Genomic DNA, 16967 nt, shown 5'->3' on the forward strand with positions numbered 1-16967 from the left:
TATGATCAACGTCAGAAATGATGATTGAACAGTGAACTTTTGACCCAACAAAGGGGAAGTTGATGATCTGACGAAATCCAACTCACTGGATAGGGAAGCAAGATTTCAATGACTCTGTTAAGTGCTGTAAACTTGCGATTTTGCAATTAATCATGTTACAGAAAACTAGCAGCAATTTCAGGAAAAGTCAGAGTAAAGTCAGTCTGGATATGTATTCTTTCTCTAACACAAGGTTTGAAAATAAATGTTCCTGCCAGGATCAAGCAGCTTGTAATCTTTTTCACATTGGTGCAGGAACATCCTGCTCTCTGTCTCTGCTCTCTTTCTTCAGCTTCCTCTTTCGACCTCTACTTTAATTTGCTGAGGCAGTCTGACTTTAACAGATTTTTATTATGGACCAAATCACAGGCCGCTAAAGGCAATCACAGAGAACCCCAAGGGTAGGAATTACTGAATGCTTCTTTCATTTGGGCCTTTAATGGTTACACAGCTGACGGTCACTGATTTGTTCTGTAAAAAGAAGCAGAAACTGAACTGTAGCATGGAAAAAAAATCAAAGCGATTTATTAATCCGGTGATATGTAAAGCAGATCTGTATGTTAACTTGCCATAATACCTCAGCAAGGCAGCGTGTACACCAGCTGTGTTTGAGATGGGGCCGGCATCCGGCACCACTAAAAAAACCATTCTTTTCACACTGGGGTGTCACTCTTTCATGTTCTTGTGTTACATTAATGTAAAATACGCTGCCTCTCAGTGGCCATCTGGAGCGGGCAGGTCCGGGCTGTGATAGTAAACGAGTGGATTACAGGGGTCAGTTTCTTGCTGGATACACAAATAGGATGATGTAATGTGATGGCTCAGTCCAGTCTGTGCCAGAAGGTGAAATCACAGAAAGGTTTTCATCTCTGACTGTGGTTCTGCTGGATCGTGTGTGTCGATTTGCAGCTTGGCAGATAGTAAGAATACTAAACTGGTCATTTTGCTGCTTCTGTCAGACACTGTGCACTCCCTGATGTGATGGATTTCTTCTCATCAGAGAGAAACTGGAGCAGAGAGAGGCGGTTGTGTTGTAAGGAGTGGAGGCTTGGAGAGGAAGGAGGGGTGAGGGGGTGGTTGTAGGAGGGGGGGTTGTGGTGGTATTTTCCTGCATGCAGCCTGATCCTAAAACACAGGTGCAGCCTCCATGCAGCCCTCTCTGCTTTTGAGTGTACCACAGCAACCCCCCCCCCCCCTACCACCACCACCACCCCTCCCCCGGCTGCAAAGTGTTTGTCCATCTGATCCTCCATTAAATCCTGATTATTATGGATTTGTCTTTTTCCAACCTGTGATTTCCAGAGACGAGGGGCTGCTAAAGGTTATCTGGCGAGGGTATAGATCCAACAATGGGGCTGTTTGTTGGCAATCAGTGTCACAAATTAATAAGTGCATAGGGAGTAGCAGTTGTGAAATCTTGTCTTCTGTTGTCAAAGGTGCAGAAACTTGCATCCAACTGCAGTTTAAACCTTGCAATAAACCAAAATAACCTCACCACCTTTCAAGAAAATGACGTTTCATTGAAGTTGGTCAATGCTGACAAAATATAGATTTAGTTTCTCTTGCTTTTATATAAAAAAAAACCCACTGTAAAACTCAATATTGGCTTGTTTTCCCACCTAATCTGAGGACATTCCTTCTCTCAAAACATCTGAGGAAAAAAAAAAAACTAGCTGGAAAGAGGGGTTCACTGCGGAGATGTGGGGCTCCCAGAGGCGTCATGCAGAGTCGATCATTGTCTCTCTCACACTTTCTAACTAGCCATTTCACAACATCCAGACAGCGGATCTGGCCGTACGCAGCAGCAGCAGCAGCAACAGCAGCAGCAGTTTTGCCCTCAGGCTTTTTTCTCTCTCTCTCTCTCTCTCTCTCTCTCCGACGTCGAACCATAACTAACAATTTGGATTCGACGCGCGGATGAGGGCAATTACTGGACTTAATCTATCATAATGTCTCCTTTCCGATCGACTGATAGTCCAGTGAGTAAAGCAATGGCTGAAGTGTTCTGAGTCCGCCGGCTAGAGAAGAAGTGGCTGCTCAGATGAATCCCAACTAAGAGGAGAAAAAAAGCACTTTTCATTTCACCGCAGAGGAGACTCGGGAGGAAGCTGGTCGGTGGACATCATGTGCAGATTGGCGGATTTTACACTCAGAAAGCTACTGAGTGCGTTTAATTTCGGATTACTGTGACACACAAGACGTGTATTTTTTTTTTTTTAAGGGGGTAGATTTTTTTTTAAGGAGTCTGTTTCCTCTCGCTCCTGTTCGCTGTCCTCCGGGTTCCCTGCAGGACTCCAGAGTCGCGGAGAGCCCATGCAGTCGCCAAGGTTTGTCTGAGACTTATTCTGAATTTTAGCCAGCGTTATCTGAGTTTTCAACTATGTCTCTATATCCTAAAATATGTCTTTTTTTACACCCATCTGTGCAGTCAGGAGAGCTGGATTTCTGCAATATTGAACTAAGAACTTGATCCATTTGCTGCCTGTCACGCAAGAAAACTGAATTTGATGGAAACTGTATTCAATTGGCTCACTCCTGGAGGATATAGAGAGAAGCACTGTTTTATTCATCATATTGTCAACATTCATTACATCTGTTCCCTAACAGAAATGCTGTGGAAGCTACTTTTATCTGGCAGGGAATTTATGGTGATATTCAGAGCAGAGAAACAGGACATATGCGCCTGCTGGCTGCAGATTTTTTCACCTTTTTAAAACATCCCAATTGCATGACAGCTGCAATTAGATCAATAACAGAGCTGTCCATAAAGCTCAAATTTAATGACAGGTTTGGTTGTCCTCATAATGCCATGTGCGTTAGTGTCATGATTTGAGGGGTTCATATCAGAACTCAATAACAAGCGCCATCTGTTGGGAAAAAAGAAGATGAGTCCGCTGTGACTGTCAATACAGATGCAAAAGGGGGGGTAGGGGGGTGGGGGGTGTAGGCTGGTGCACACACTTTACACCGCAAAAGAGTGTTCACTAATATATTACTCATATTATACCATAGTTGGTGTATCAATATGTCAAAATGGTGCCTGTTGTAAATCATGTAAGAGGAGGTTTGACAGGTGATATCAGATATTTTAGAGCAGCCCACCATAAATGTGATTATACCTGCTGGATTTATGGACATGTTTTATTGTCATATCATGTCACCTTTACCTGTTACAGCATGTGAAGCACAAGGTCTGCCTGATGTAAAATTGTGAATATTCCCTCAATTTTAGATGGTTTGTCATTTCAGTACACTGTGATCCAGTGAATGTGAATGATCTTATATATAAAACTAATCAATTAAGACCAAATTGAACAATCAGACACTCTGTTGATCAGTCAGTCACTCATATTATTATATAAAAATGACAAACAGCCAATGCTCATTATAACAGGTTAATGGTTGTAACCTAATTTGGATTGGAGGATTTTGTGATCACATTTGTGATTATAATTCAGACTGCAGCTAAAGATTATTTTCACTATCAATTAATCACTTATAAAACACTTATAAAATAGTAGATAATGGCTATCACAAGCCAGAGCTAAAGGTGACGTCTGCTAATTGCTTGTTTTGTCCGAACAGCAGCCCAAAGCCCAAAGATGTTCATCTTACAATGATATTAAACAGAGGAATACAGTGAAAACTCACATTTCAGAGGCTGGAACCAGTAAATTGACATTTTTGCTCGATAACAGATTAAATTAATTATAAAAATAATTTAATCGACTAAATCGAATAATTTTTAATCGACTAAATCATATAGTAGATATTTCTGATTCAGAAGAAGGAATAAAGAGCTGCCAATAGAAATGTATTGTGGACTTCAAAGTAGTCGTTGGTCATTGATTTATATAAAAAATCTGTCAAATACAGCAGTTTCTCAAATATTATTGTCATTTTGCAGATGATTGCAGTCATCCATCTCGAAACATGTAGCGCTTAATTGAGACTAAAGCTAATATGGGACTATTATTGTAATAACAGAGATGTGACTATCATTTCCAGGTAATTACTGTCAGCTTATTCCCATTAAAAGACCATAAAATGACAAACTGACTAATCGTTTTGTTAGTCGACCAAATGTTTAACAACCAATTAGTCGACTAATTGTCTGTGTAAAAAGACGTGTATGTTAATACACAAACATATTGTACCTGAGTCTGCATCACTGCAACAGGTGAAGATGTCAGACTATCTGCGCCATCTATTTTTCAGACATACAGAAACCAACAGCCCATTAACATGTGAATCAGTTTTAAAGATGTCTGCATCAAAGCACCTGGAGTATTATTAGGACAGTGTCATTCCTTACTTTGCTGTCACATCCACAGTGTTGATGCCAAAAGCCAAAAAAAAAAGCTTGACAATTGTGTTGTGTTCCACAATTCATGCTTATACCTTTCAGCTGCAGTCATTCATTTCAGATGTGAATACCCTGGTGTATTAGAGGTGGAAATCAGGCTGTTCAGGGCCACCCTTGTTGAAAACATGTGTAGGCTCAGACCTCATTGTACACGAGCGTATCCATCACCCATGAGAGGGACAGCAATCACAAAGACATTCACCGCTCTATGGAAAAATACAACCAGCCACAACCTGAACATGCTGCCATCTGTGTGGTAGAGTTTGAGTTAAAATGACAGTGAAAGACAAGAGTAATGTGTCATTTGTACAACTGAAATATCAGCGTGGTGGTATTCTGCCTGAGTATTGGTGGAAATATATTAAAATCTTTTAAACTAAAATGTAAAAAAATATTCTATTACAAGTCCTCCTTTAGTAAACAGGTATTATTGACCTGTGAACATGTACTTCACGCAGTACCGGGTGGTTGAAACTAGAGCAAGACATCATATTTTATGAGCTCACTGTTTCCTTTTTAGGCTAAATCTTTAAACGTTATATCTAACTACAAATGCAGCCACCGAGCAGAGAGAAACGTACCATATTTCCATATTTACAAAGACACAAGTGGGGATTTTAACAACTTAAGGATGAGTTTGCTTTCTACAATTACAGGGAAACCTATTGGGGTTTTTAAATGCTGATTCTTATAGTCTTTAGAGTGAATATCTTTAAATGTGGCAGTAGAACTCAGAAATCAGTCACATTCAAATAAAATAAAGAAATTTATAGTGTTTCTCCATCAAAATTGTATTCTGGTGGTATGGAGAATTATTTGAAGCATGTAGGGAGATAACATTCACTGAAGATACAACTGAACATGTAAATTAGACTGAATAATGTGAGTGTTTTGGGTGTATAGTCGAACATGTCTTAGTGGGGTGGAGTTTCGCTCTGGGAATTTGGACTTGTGACCGCAAAATTATGGCTGTTTTGACAGGGACAGTGTCCCAGTCTCTGAATGAAATGTGGGTGACAAGTAAAATACCTTTAAGTTTGCACTGAAGAAGACTGCAAGAGCGAATGTAGTGAGTTACTTCCACCTTTTGACATTCAGTTTGATTTTATAGGTTATGTTTTGGAGTTTAACCTCCCTATTAACCCCTTTTAATCCAGTTCCCCCGTTCCCACTCACTTGAATTAGAAAGTGTGTCCAAACTTTTGACTGGTTTTGTATCTCTTAAGTTATGGATTGTTTTACCCTGTTTTACAGTGTTGTACAAAGAAGTGAAATGAACTGAAAATGAATCTACAACTATTTTGATAATCAATTAGGCCTAATTGTCATTTATAAGGGAAAAAAGCCAAATGTCAGCTGGTTCCAGCACGTCCAACATGATGAATGGATGCTTTTCTTAGTCATGTATGATTGTAAACTGAATATTTTGTGGTTTTGGACTGTTGGTTGGATAAAACAGTTTGCATATGTCACTTTGAGGAAGGAGGGATGGACTTTTTAAAAAAAAAAAAAACTATCTTCTGACATTTGACAGACAAGACAATGAATCAATAAAATAAACTACAGATCAGTCGATAATGAAAATAATTGCTAGTTTACAGCCCTAATCATATGTTAGTTTGTTCCAACTCTCAAAATGAGTGAAACAGGCAAGTCATAGCCACATGACCCCCATGTTTTTCACAGCTGCACCATTTAAATGGAAATATTGTAGATGTCTTGTGTATCATTTTGTCCACATTCTCCAAAAAATCAGCCTAGAAAGTTTGATATGTTTAGACAGATAGATAGATAGATAGATAGATAGATAGATAGACTGCACATCATGAGCTTGTCGAAGAGGTTATTTTAGATGAATACAAATATTATATAGAAGCTTTCAACATGATGAAGAGTAGTGTTATGTTGTGCAATGAAGAGGAGAAGCAGATAATGGTCAGCTCTTTGTGATTGCTAGTGATTTTTAGTCTTTCTTCAGCATTTATCTCCTCACACTTGCTCAGTGGAGGGAGGCCAGTTTTCCTCCACACTGAGCTGACTGTTGTGATCTGAGCAGCAAATCAAACCTTTCTCATATTATGGCCACTTTGTGGGTCGTCGAAGAGCAGAAGTCTGCACATTGAGATGTAATTTGAAGCTGGTGGAGGGGGGTTTTTTAGGGCACAACAGGCAGCAGTGATTGGTTGAGTGTGTCCGCTGGCCCACAGAGGCTGCACCTTCTCGACACTCCCTAAAAGGAAGATATATCGCCTGGCTGCTTTCAGCTCGTTTTGCCCCGCACTGAGTGTCAGCTAGCTAGCTCCGCCGCAGCCGCTGAGTTAACGCTCAAAGCAACAACAACAACAAAAAAACAACAAAAAACACAAAACAACAGAGAAACTTCTTACCAGGTAGTGATGAGAGGACGGGACCCACTTCAGACCTCTTTTATGGACTCTTTCTGTGTTTTCTCAACGAGGAATCAGCGGTTGTAACTCTTCTCATTCTTCCTTAATCCGGTTTGACCAGGGAGAGGAGTGAAGTGCGACCCCGAGCTGGATGGATGGTTATGGGGAAAAGAGGAAGACCCTCGGCGCTTGAAGTGTGCAGAGTCCTTGCTGTGTTTCTGTCACTCTTCCCCTCCGGTAAGAAGCAGCTTTATACCCTTAAAATCAGAGTTAAAACTGTGGTAAACGAGCATGTTTTCCCCCGTTACGGTGTTCATTAACTACAGGTTGATTTTATAAATGTAAAAGTCTTCACAGAAGCGTCAACGACTTTTTCATGTTGGGCAGCAAAGTTGCACTATTTTGGCTAATTTATAGTGACTGTTAATTATTTTATTGATATTAGAATAGAACTAGATGTAGGCTACTTAACACTCCTAAAAACGATGCAGTTTTTGCTGAAGTGCGCAAATTGCGTTAAAACATAGCAAAAAAATATGTATAATTCGCATTTTAGCAATCAGAAATGCCACCAAATGATCAGATTGAGCCGGTGTTGCACTGGATTTGGTGACCCATCAGATGGTGTGTCCTGCAATGTTGGAAGAAGTACTCACATCCTTTTATTTAAGTAAAAGTATCAATACCACAATGTAAAAATACTTAATTACAAGTAAAAATCATGCATTTAAAATCCTACTTAAGTAAAATTATAGAAATATTACCAACTGAATTTACTTAAAGTACTAATTTTGCAGAAAATTGGGCCGTGCCAGAGTACTTAAAATAGGATTTTAAATGCAGGATTTGTACTTGTAATCAAGCATTTTACATTGTGGTATTGATACTTTTAAGTAAAGGATGTGAGTACTTCTTCCAACACTGCAGGTAACAGAATCTGATGGGTCACCAAATACAGTGTAACACCTGATTAAGGCTGGGCGATATATCAATATTATATCAATATCGTGATATGAGACTAGATATCGTCTTAGATTTTGGATATCACAATATCATGATATGGCATAAGTGTTGTTTTCTCCTTGTTTTAAAGGCTGCATTACAGTAAACTGATGTCATTTTACTATTCTATTATTTGTTTTTACCCATTTAGTCATTAAATCTACATGGGTAATGATTATTAATCAAAAATCTCATTGTGTAAATATTTTGTGAAAGCACCATCCCTTCAATAATGACACAATATCGATAATGAGGTATTTGTTCAAAAATATTGATTGAATATTAGATTTTGTCCATATCGCTCAGCCCTATGCCAGATTACAGTGATTTAAGGCGAAGTGTTTCCGTGCTGACTTTTGGGAAAGATTGAGGGCTTGGAAAATATTACAGCAGCTTTAAAAGTGAACAGGCTTGCGCAGATTTACGAGTTACTGTTAAGTATGTTGTTTTATCTGAGAAGACAGACCAAACTTCTAAGTCTTTTTGGAGCTGCTGCAGCCCTCAAAGCTTGTTTTGTTTGGGGGATGGGACACGCTTCAGTATTTCACACTAGCTCCTGGAAAGTTGCTGTTTTATTTTTCTTCTACCTTAAATTTATTTATCCTAAAGCAGAGAAGTGCAATTTGAGATGTTTTTTCTTAAAATTGCTGCCACTGAAACTATAGGAAACACATTTGTTTTAGGGATTATGATGGTTTTGAATGAGGCTGTTGAAATGTTTTAAAGCACACCAAAGCACCTGTTTTCAAGATTTTTCAAATGCTTCAGGGAAGAAAACACAACTGTATCCCATAAAATGTCGCATGCACTATAGTAGCACTGTAATATAATTGTATAAACCCACATTTCTGTGTTTAAATGACATAATATCCTTGTAATTTGACAACAGGATGACAACAGTGGGTCACTTTTTGCAGCCTTGCACATTTGCCAAACCCTTATCAGTTTTCCTCGTAAGTCACTTACCGTTAAGCAACGAAGTGATAATGCACTGATAGCTGAGATCAAGATTAGTTTATTGCCATCTATCAAATGGGTGGTAAACGGAGAAGCGGTGTGTTTGTGGGGGTTGGAGAGAGCTGCGGTGAAGCTTTCAGGAGAGATATTGTTTTAAGTGTGACTTCAAAGTGTTGATATGCCCCTTCCTCCCTCCCCCTCCCTTGGGACACACTGGGTGAAACTTCTCACAGCCCATTCAAATAAATGCTTTATTAGTCGAAGGTAATACTAGTCAAACATGGTGTTGCAACAAGGCATCCTGAGAAATGTTTGAATAACTTTTGTGTAAAGAGTTTGCCGGATGTGGCATTAAAGGCGGCGACAACAATCTCCAGTCAAGCAACGTTTATTATCACTGAAGGTGTAGATTAGGATTTTTATTGTACATAAACCAAAAACCACTGGGTGTGAAAGGGAAGTGCACTTCTCTACAATAAACAAAGAGGTTACCTTATATCCAGGTTGACCTGAGAGAAAGCCAGACCTGCTTTCTGCTTTTCCTTATGAGGTTTAATTGTTATTTGTTTTGCTCAAAAAGATAATGTTTCATGCTATAAACAGTTTTTGGTTTCTTTTTTAATGGTGCTTATACAGTTCATAGCAGCAACATTCAATGATCCTTTTTCATTCTAACATTTGGAGGGTTTTTTACATTTTGTAACCAAATATTTGACAAAACCAAAATATTTTGTAAAAAGATAAGAGTCACCGCTTTATTATGATCATGAGCATCATTTAATGTATAATAAGCAAAGTAAGATATTTAATTGAAGATACATTTGCAGCCTTTAAGAGAAACAACATTGATTGTTTGGGCATTAGACAATAAAAATTAGGATTAGTTTGCAAGGTTCTTCATTATTCTCATTTTAACTTCAATATTATGTAAATGTGTGGTAATAAACTATCATCAGTAACAAGTCAGATTGTATTTAGAGCACTATCTGTGTACTTGTACGTGTCATGTTTCTAAATGACATGGTGGCCTCTGGTTTGCTTCTTTTGTTCAAACTGTATCCTGTTCCTCCCTGACAGTGAGTCTGCAGTGCAAGATCCTCAAGTGTAACTCCGAATTTTGGGCTTCCACCTCAAACTCTGGACAGGAGGAAGAGTTTTGCACAGCGCTGCGAGCGTACAACAGCTGCGTACGCCGGACCGCACGTACCTGCAGGGGTGACTTGGCGTACCACTCGGCCCAGCATGGCATAGAGGATCTAATGAGCCAACACAACTGCTCCAAGGAGGGGCCGACATCTCAATCACACACCCGGACGCAACTTCCTCCTCAACCCACGCCGCTCCTGCCGGACAGCCAGGAGCGCTCCGATGGCCCGGAAGTGTGTCACTATGAGCGCAGTATTCCGCGCAACACAGCACCGCCTAACTACACCCACTGTGGCTTCTTCGGAGACCCGCACCTCCGAACCTTCGGTGATGACTTCCAGACGTGTAAAGTGGAAGGAGCCTGGCCGCTCATCCACAACAGATACCTGTCTGTCCAGGTGACCAACACTCCTGTGGTGCCGGGCTCCATGGCAACTGCCACAAGCAAGGTGGGGACACTTTCTGTTCTTCCTGTTTGCTTGTAGGGCTGCTGATGATTATTTTCTTTACTGATTAATCTGGTACTTATTTTCTCAATTCAGTGTTAACCCTAAGTAAACGCCCAAAACATATTCCCAGAGCCCAAAGTGACGTCTTCAAATTGCTCGATTTGTCCAACCAGAAGTCCAAAACTCAACCCATCCCAAAGATATTCAGTTGAATTTGAAAGAGAAGCAGCAAATAACACAACTGAGAAGCTGGAACTAGTCAGTGTTTGGCATTTTTGCTTGAAAAATTACTTTAACGATCACATTATTGTCAAAATTAGTCACTGTTGTGGATTAATTCATCAACTTATCCTTTTACCTCTAATTGAATCATTTGTCAAGCCAAAACGGCAAATATTTGCTGGTTGCAGCTTCTCAAATGTGAAGATTTCCTGCTTTTCTCTTGTTTTATATTGTTTAATGTTTAATATGTTTGAGTTTTGGACTGTTGGTTGGATCAAACAAGCAATCTTAAGACAGTGCCATTGGCATTTTTCAATATTTTCTCACATTTTATATCATTTTAAAAAAGATAAAAAAGATCAATCATGGATGAAGATACTCTTTAGTTGCAGCCTTAGCTGTACAGTTTGTTACATGTCAGTTGTCACTTATGTTTTCTGTTGGTATCAGGTCCATAAACATCAGTGCTGTATCAAAACATCATGCAGTTCATATTTTTGTATATGTGAGTCTCCTCTCTCATGTGGTCAGACTGTGAGAGCGGCTGTAGGTCTGGTTGTCTTTCAAACTGTGGACTCTGGTTAGTGTTTGGATGTGCTCCATGATAACAGATGAAGAAGCCCAGCCCTGAACAATCGCTAAGATCTTGATAAGCCTTATAAATGATATGTTAGTATTATAACAGCAGTGTTGCATCAAATGTTAACACGAGGCTCCATTTTCACTTTCCACAGCGGACAGCTCAGGCTGATGTTTGACCTACTTAGAGTGTAGAGCGTACTGAGTACAGTCAATGTTGTCTATCCACAAAACTGCAGATATTTTCTCTGCATTATAAGATATTTTCTTTGAAAGTTTTATCAGCAGTGCATTTCTCATTATTGTTGTTGTGTTTAATGGTACATTGGTTAGCTTGTCCCTGAAATGGCTTTCAGTAGAACTTGAGGTCAAAGACAAAGATGCAGTAGTAGTTGTAGTTGGCAAATTCACTTAGAGTTGGTCCAGAGAAGTTTTAACAGTAATGATTGTGTACCCCAGTTAGGTATAAGGGGACTTTGTGCTTAATCACATTTGTAGAAAGTCTAATTGTCTGTAATCAGGGTTTCTTAATGATACTCTATTAAGCATTTGTGTGTTTTTTAGCTTTTAAAGTAATGCCATTTTTATATTGCTGTTCTTGGAAGCAAATCAGAGGCTTTTTTAAGATCTTGATTCTGGACAAAGGGAAAACAAGGCAGCAGCAGCCAGTGCCACCTGTGCAAACAAGACCCTTCTGGTAAAAGATCTGCATTAGCAGAGCTCTGTGTTGCTCTCTCCTGCTACAGCAAATAAAACTGTCTGGTTATTTCCATCTTCATTCTGATGATGGGATAATAGGAGCATTTTTGCTTTGTTTGTTTTCATTAAAAGCTTAAGAAATGAACCAGGAAAAAAAAATGAAGTTAATGTAGGTGGGAAACATAGCCGAGGGTTAAGGGAGTAGAGACAGAAGTGGTGCAACAGATGAATTGTGGATCTAATAGAGTATTCTGTAGGCTCTCTTCTGTCCCCAGTGAGCAGACAACAGAGTCCCTAGGCTGTCCTGGTATCGCTGCTCTGACAATAGCTCATTGGTGTCCCGATGAAACCAAGCTTGCAGAATCCTGACCAGTCTCACTTAATTAGCTGCAGAGTATATCGCTCAGTCCTGGCCCGACGCCACTCCCTGGAGCATAGTTCTGGGGTTCACAGGCAGGTTTTTCAGCGCTATGAATGGATCGTCTTTGTGTCTGCAAACTGAGGCCTGATTTTACATGGCCGAGACTCGTGTTTTTTGAGGGCGTTTACCTTGGCCTCCCCCATGTTGAGCCAGTGCTGAAATGTGACACTTAAGTGGGGTGGTGGGGTAGATGGCACATATTGCACAAACTTGTTCTTAATGCAGAAGTATAAGCACTTCCCTCTTAATCTGATGTTTACATTTACAGCAGTTTACTAAGATTCTGTATGTGACCAGAAAAACAGCTACTAATGGCTGCATACTCGCATTTGTGAGAAATGTAAAGGCTAAAAGATCTGATCATTCATGCTTAATGCTAATAAGGTTTATTATTTTCTCTCCTTCTGCAGCTGACAATCATCTTTAAGAATTTCCAGGAATGTGTGGACCAGAAGATGTACCATGCAGAAACAGATGAGCTGCCAGCTGCATTTGCTGATGGCTCCAAGAACGGAGGGGAGCGGCACGGGGCTAACACTCTGCGGGTGGTGGAGAAGGTTCCAGGGCAGCACGTGGAGATTCAGGCCAGGTACATTGGAACAACCATAGTGATCCGGCAGGTAGGCCGCTACTTGACCTTTGCTGTGCGGATGCCGGAGGAAGTTGTAAACTCTGTGGAGGAAGGTGATAACCAGGATTTGTACCTATGTCTTCACGGCTGTCCTGCCAACCAACGCATCGACTTCAGGAACTTCAGGGCTCGAGCAGCGGAGGCCCAGAGCACAGGCAGGACGAGGAGCAGCTCCGTCGCACACGGCTTTACTTACCAGTCTGCAAAGGCCAAGTGCAAAGAGCGGCTACCGGTGGAGGACTTGTATTTTCAATCCTGCGTGTTTGACCTTCTCTCCTCTGGGGACATAAACTTCACCATGGCAGCCTACTACGCCTTCGAGGATGTAAAGATGCTCCATTCAAACAGCAACAGATACCACATCTATGAAAAGGATGCGTTTATGAGTAGTGCGGCACAGAGGGGCAAAGATTTACTTTCGCTCCTCTTGCTTAACCTTCTCGCTGTCTTATTTTGGATTGAGTGTTGCACAATTCATCTATAGTCACTTTTCAACAGTATCCTCATGGTGTATCTGTCAGTGAGTGTTACAGAGTAGCGTACTCGTGCCGTACATCAGCTTCAGTCGTCTGCTCTGGTTCTGTCTGACGTGACCAGTGGCTTGCCAGCCCTGAGTCTCATTTTTGTTGTATTGTCATGTCTCGACTTCAGTCTAATGACAAGGCGAGTTCACCGCGCTCTCACCTATCATCACATGTGTTTAGCTGGTTCATAGGGCTGGTCTTTGAAGAGAGCAGCGGTGAGAGAGTCCAGCTACCCCAGAGCTCAGGATATCCACCTGGGATTAAATCCCACATTCTCACTGGAGCTGCATGCCTATGGGAAGCCGGACAAGATGATCTTTTGCAGAAAGAGGAGTTTGCTGATCCTCCCTCCCCTGATCCCCTCATTGGTGCCAAGCCAGTGAGGCTCTCTGTGGCTCATGTGGCGAAGCGAGAGGACCTGACAAGGGCTTTTGTTAACCTTAGGCCAGAAGCAGCTCTATGTTTGATTAGTTTCCAGCTTTGGAAAAGCCTGAGCCTTTTGGAGGAAGCACTCAGCCAAAAGGATGTCAGAGTAACGTCTCCAGTTGTCTGCTGTGGAGATTAATGGGTCATATTGTTAGATTATATGTGTGTGTGTGTGTGTGTGTGTGTGTGTGTGTGTGTGTGTGTGTGTGTGTGTGTGTGTGTGTGTGTTTGTGTTTGCATTAGTACAATATGTGTGCAGAATTCAGCGTCTGTGGTTAATTTTGAGTTTTTGGGTGCAGGCGTTCCCAGAAATGAGATAACAACCTCAAGTGGGGGGAAAAAAAAAGTTCCCATGTCTTTATATTGCACCCAGAATTTCAGAAATAGAAAAGATGAGGCGCTCTGCAGTCTGTTCAAATGGACTCTATCAGCCAAGTAGTAAATCCCAAAAGGGAACTGATAAAAATATCTCTCTTCATCTGTACTTCCATTCTCAGTGTCATACAGCCGTTCCCTCCATTGTTTTAGCTTGACATGTTGATCAGACAGTGTTTGTATTTCAAGTCTGTAATGTGAATGTAGCTAAAAAGAAAGCAAAAGAACAAATTTAGTTTAAGGCACTCAGAACGTTTACAGAATGTATATCAACTAATCAAACTATGACTTAAGGGCAGAAAAAAAGGCATCTCTTTGAGCATTTTGTGAATTTGAATCTCCATTTCAGCAGTGGTGTAGATACTGTTACTGATACTAGCTGTAAAGACGTCACCTCTAGTCAGTTTAGCATTTTATAGACTACCAATGTGCTGACCAGACTGTGGCTTTGTGAGTAAATGATAAGCATATGTCTGTAGGCGTGATTTCATGGCTTAAGTCATTGCCAAAGAACAAGCCCTTGTGCCAACATTTCCCTAACAACTGAATTTTCATCTTTCAGTCTATTTAGAGAACTATTCACATTAGGGGATTCTTAACTGTACATAATTTGTGTTCGTGTATGAATTTAAGGCCAAACAGCTCTTGAAAAATGACAGTAACACACTGTAAAAGCAACATTTGTTTCTGTTTCGCAGTCTCACCTTTGCTTTTCTTGTGTTTTGTGATAACACTCCCTGCTACGAGAGGTTTTCCATTTGAACTTTGGCTCCCAGCTACAGTATCTGCTAATGTGTAAGTCATCCCAGTAGATACTGTTACTACTCGGGCTCAGTCTCATGGTCATTTATCTTTACACTGAAGTATTCGGCAGGCCTTACTACTGCTATTTGGAATATGTATTGGTGCAGTTTGACAACAACAAAAAAAAAAACAAACAAATGATTGTAATGTTGAATCTTGTGTTAATAGATGTAATTTGTATTGTGAGTTTTACAGTATATGGTTCTACATGTGTAATGTGAGATTGTACATATGTTTTGTGAGTTGTTGAGTTTTTAATTTGTATATTACCAGTTGTGTTTGAATTTATCACTCCAGTTTTTGTACATCCGATGTTTTGGTGAATGTGAACCTTTTTTATTTTTAAAAGGGATTTTGCCAAAAACATGAACACCACAGAACAGAATATTCTAAAACAATACACACACATATTCATCACTTTTTGCTTACTTGGTTGTAATCTAAGTGAAACGTCCTGAATGCAGCCCACCTTAGCTAGAAAGGGAATGTAGGAACGTGTTTTGGGGTGTTCATGTTTTTGAGTTTCAAGCACTTTATGTTTTCTTTTTCATTTAGCTCTTACTTTGTTTGAAATTCTGTGTCAGACTTGTAATGGATAAAAAAAAAAAAGAATAAAAAAATAAATAGCTGAACGGGAAATGCCAGAAAGATCAAACTGTGTTTGTATGTAAAAGCAAATGTGGTGTTACACGCCAGCTGTTTATAATGTAAATTATTTATTGAATAAAAGAAAATGTCTTGTTAATGAGGTGCCCTCTTGTCTCATTTGCTTCTTCCCTGAGAGCATTTTTTGAAAATCACCACTTGTGTTGAATTAATACAGTTAACAGTGTGTGACTGCCCCCTGCTGTAAAGATGTAGTGATGAAGGAGAGCAGATGTTCATATCTATGCTTTGGCCAGTGTTTATATATCTTTATTTTCTTAAGAAATTGTGTTAAGAATGGCCCTCACCTTTTACTTTTCAGTCAGTTTTTTAAAATTAAAAGTAGGACTTAAAAGCTTTGTATAGAGTAGCTGAAGGTAATTTTTATTAAAGTTAAGGATGAGACTCTTTAGTGTTGTCAAATAAGTAATATGATATATGATGTCTAACCATAATACCCTCCCTCAAGCACAGAATCGACCAATAGCAGACCTGTAAAGGTGTTGTGTCATGGTTGAATCACAGCTTCATGCACACCTTGATTAAAATTAACTTTCTTTGATTGTATTTCTTATATTTGATGCAATATTGTAACATGCAAGAGGAAATATATTCCTCCTACAATTATAATGACAGTATTAACCAACATGCTATTTGAGATATTATTCCTAAAAATCTTAAATGAGTTTTAAAGTTGAACTATCTGTTCACGCTATATAAATTTTATAAATGCAATTTCTGGTCATTGTTTAGATGTTAGAATAGAGACTACAGGGATCGACCTAAAAATGGAGCGTTTTCATAAACAAAATATTGGCAAGTTTATATATTTAAAATCTTTGTGGTAACAATTTACATTAACTCCCCTATTTAGCTTTAAAAACTCAATAAGTGGTTTATAACACACTATAATATAGTTTTAAGCAGGTAGGTGTTTATTAGTATATTTGTCAACAACTGGAACTCCTGTGAGCACCAATAAGTGGATACTGGTATATAAACTGATAATGAATGACAATATAGTAAAACACAGTTGTAATAATATAACAAGTCTTCACAAAAGAAGTTATAATTGATGACAAATACTGTACATTAATAAACACTTAAAATGTCCTTATATCTGCTTAGAGCTACATTATAGTGTTATAAACCATTTATTACTGTTTATATACTGCTTATAAAGATAAATAGGGGGACTTTAAGTAAAGTGTCACCCAGATGATGTCATCTATCAACTGACCATCAGGTAGCAGCTTTATACATACGAGCCCAGAAAATCTATTTTAAGGCTTTTG

General features: G+C 39.5%; 1 protein-coding gene and 1 long non-coding RNA gene across 3 annotated transcripts in view; one reads left to right on the forward strand and one right to left on the reverse strand.

The window, feature by feature from the left end:
* LOC137183007 (uncharacterized) overlaps positions 1 to 6913 on the reverse strand; it is a 60980-nt gene extending 54067 nt beyond the window's left edge. Inside the window, exon 1 of the long non-coding RNA XR_010928409.1 lies at positions 6793 to 6913. This is a non-coding gene — a long non-coding RNA (uncharacterized lncRNA). The remainder of the gene's footprint in view (positions 1 to 6792) is intronic.
* Positions 1807 to 15772, forward strand: rgma (repulsive guidance molecule BMP co-receptor a). Of its 2 annotated transcripts, none has more exons than XM_067589708.1 (4): positions 1807 to 2366; positions 6914 to 7029; positions 9829 to 10346; positions 12678 to 15772. In XM_067589708.1, exons 1-4 carry the CDS (start codon positions 2353 to 2355, stop codon positions 13380 to 13382), a joined length of 1353 nt encoding a protein of 450 aa, XP_067445809.1. In that variant the 5' UTR covers positions 1807 to 2352; the 3' UTR covers positions 13383 to 15772. The 2 variants fall into 2 exon arrangements, with proteins under 2 accessions (XP_067445809.1, XP_067445810.1); XM_067589709.1 differs by lacking the exon at positions 1807 to 2366 and adding an exon at positions 6234 to 6795.
* The last annotated feature ends 1195 nt before the right edge of the window (positions 15773 to 16967 follow it).

Source organism: Thunnus thynnus, chromosome 5 (assembly GCF_963924715.1).
Source record: "Thunnus thynnus chromosome 5, fThuThy2.1, whole genome shotgun sequence".
Classification (NCBI taxonomy): Eukaryota; Metazoa; Chordata; class Actinopteri; order Scombriformes; family Scombridae; genus Thunnus; species Thunnus thynnus.

Bases quoted from the DNA above. Each gene is read 5' to 3' on its own strand.
- rgma (XM_067589708.1), top strand. The intron at 7,030-9,828 runs GTAAGAAGCAGC...CCTCCCTGACAG, and splicing joins TCTGTCACTCTTCCCCTCCG to TGAGTCTGCAGTGCAAGATC. The intron at 10,347-12,677 runs GTGGGGACACTT...CTCCTTCTGCAG, and splicing joins TGGCAACTGCCACAAGCAAG to CTGACAATCATCTTTAAGAA.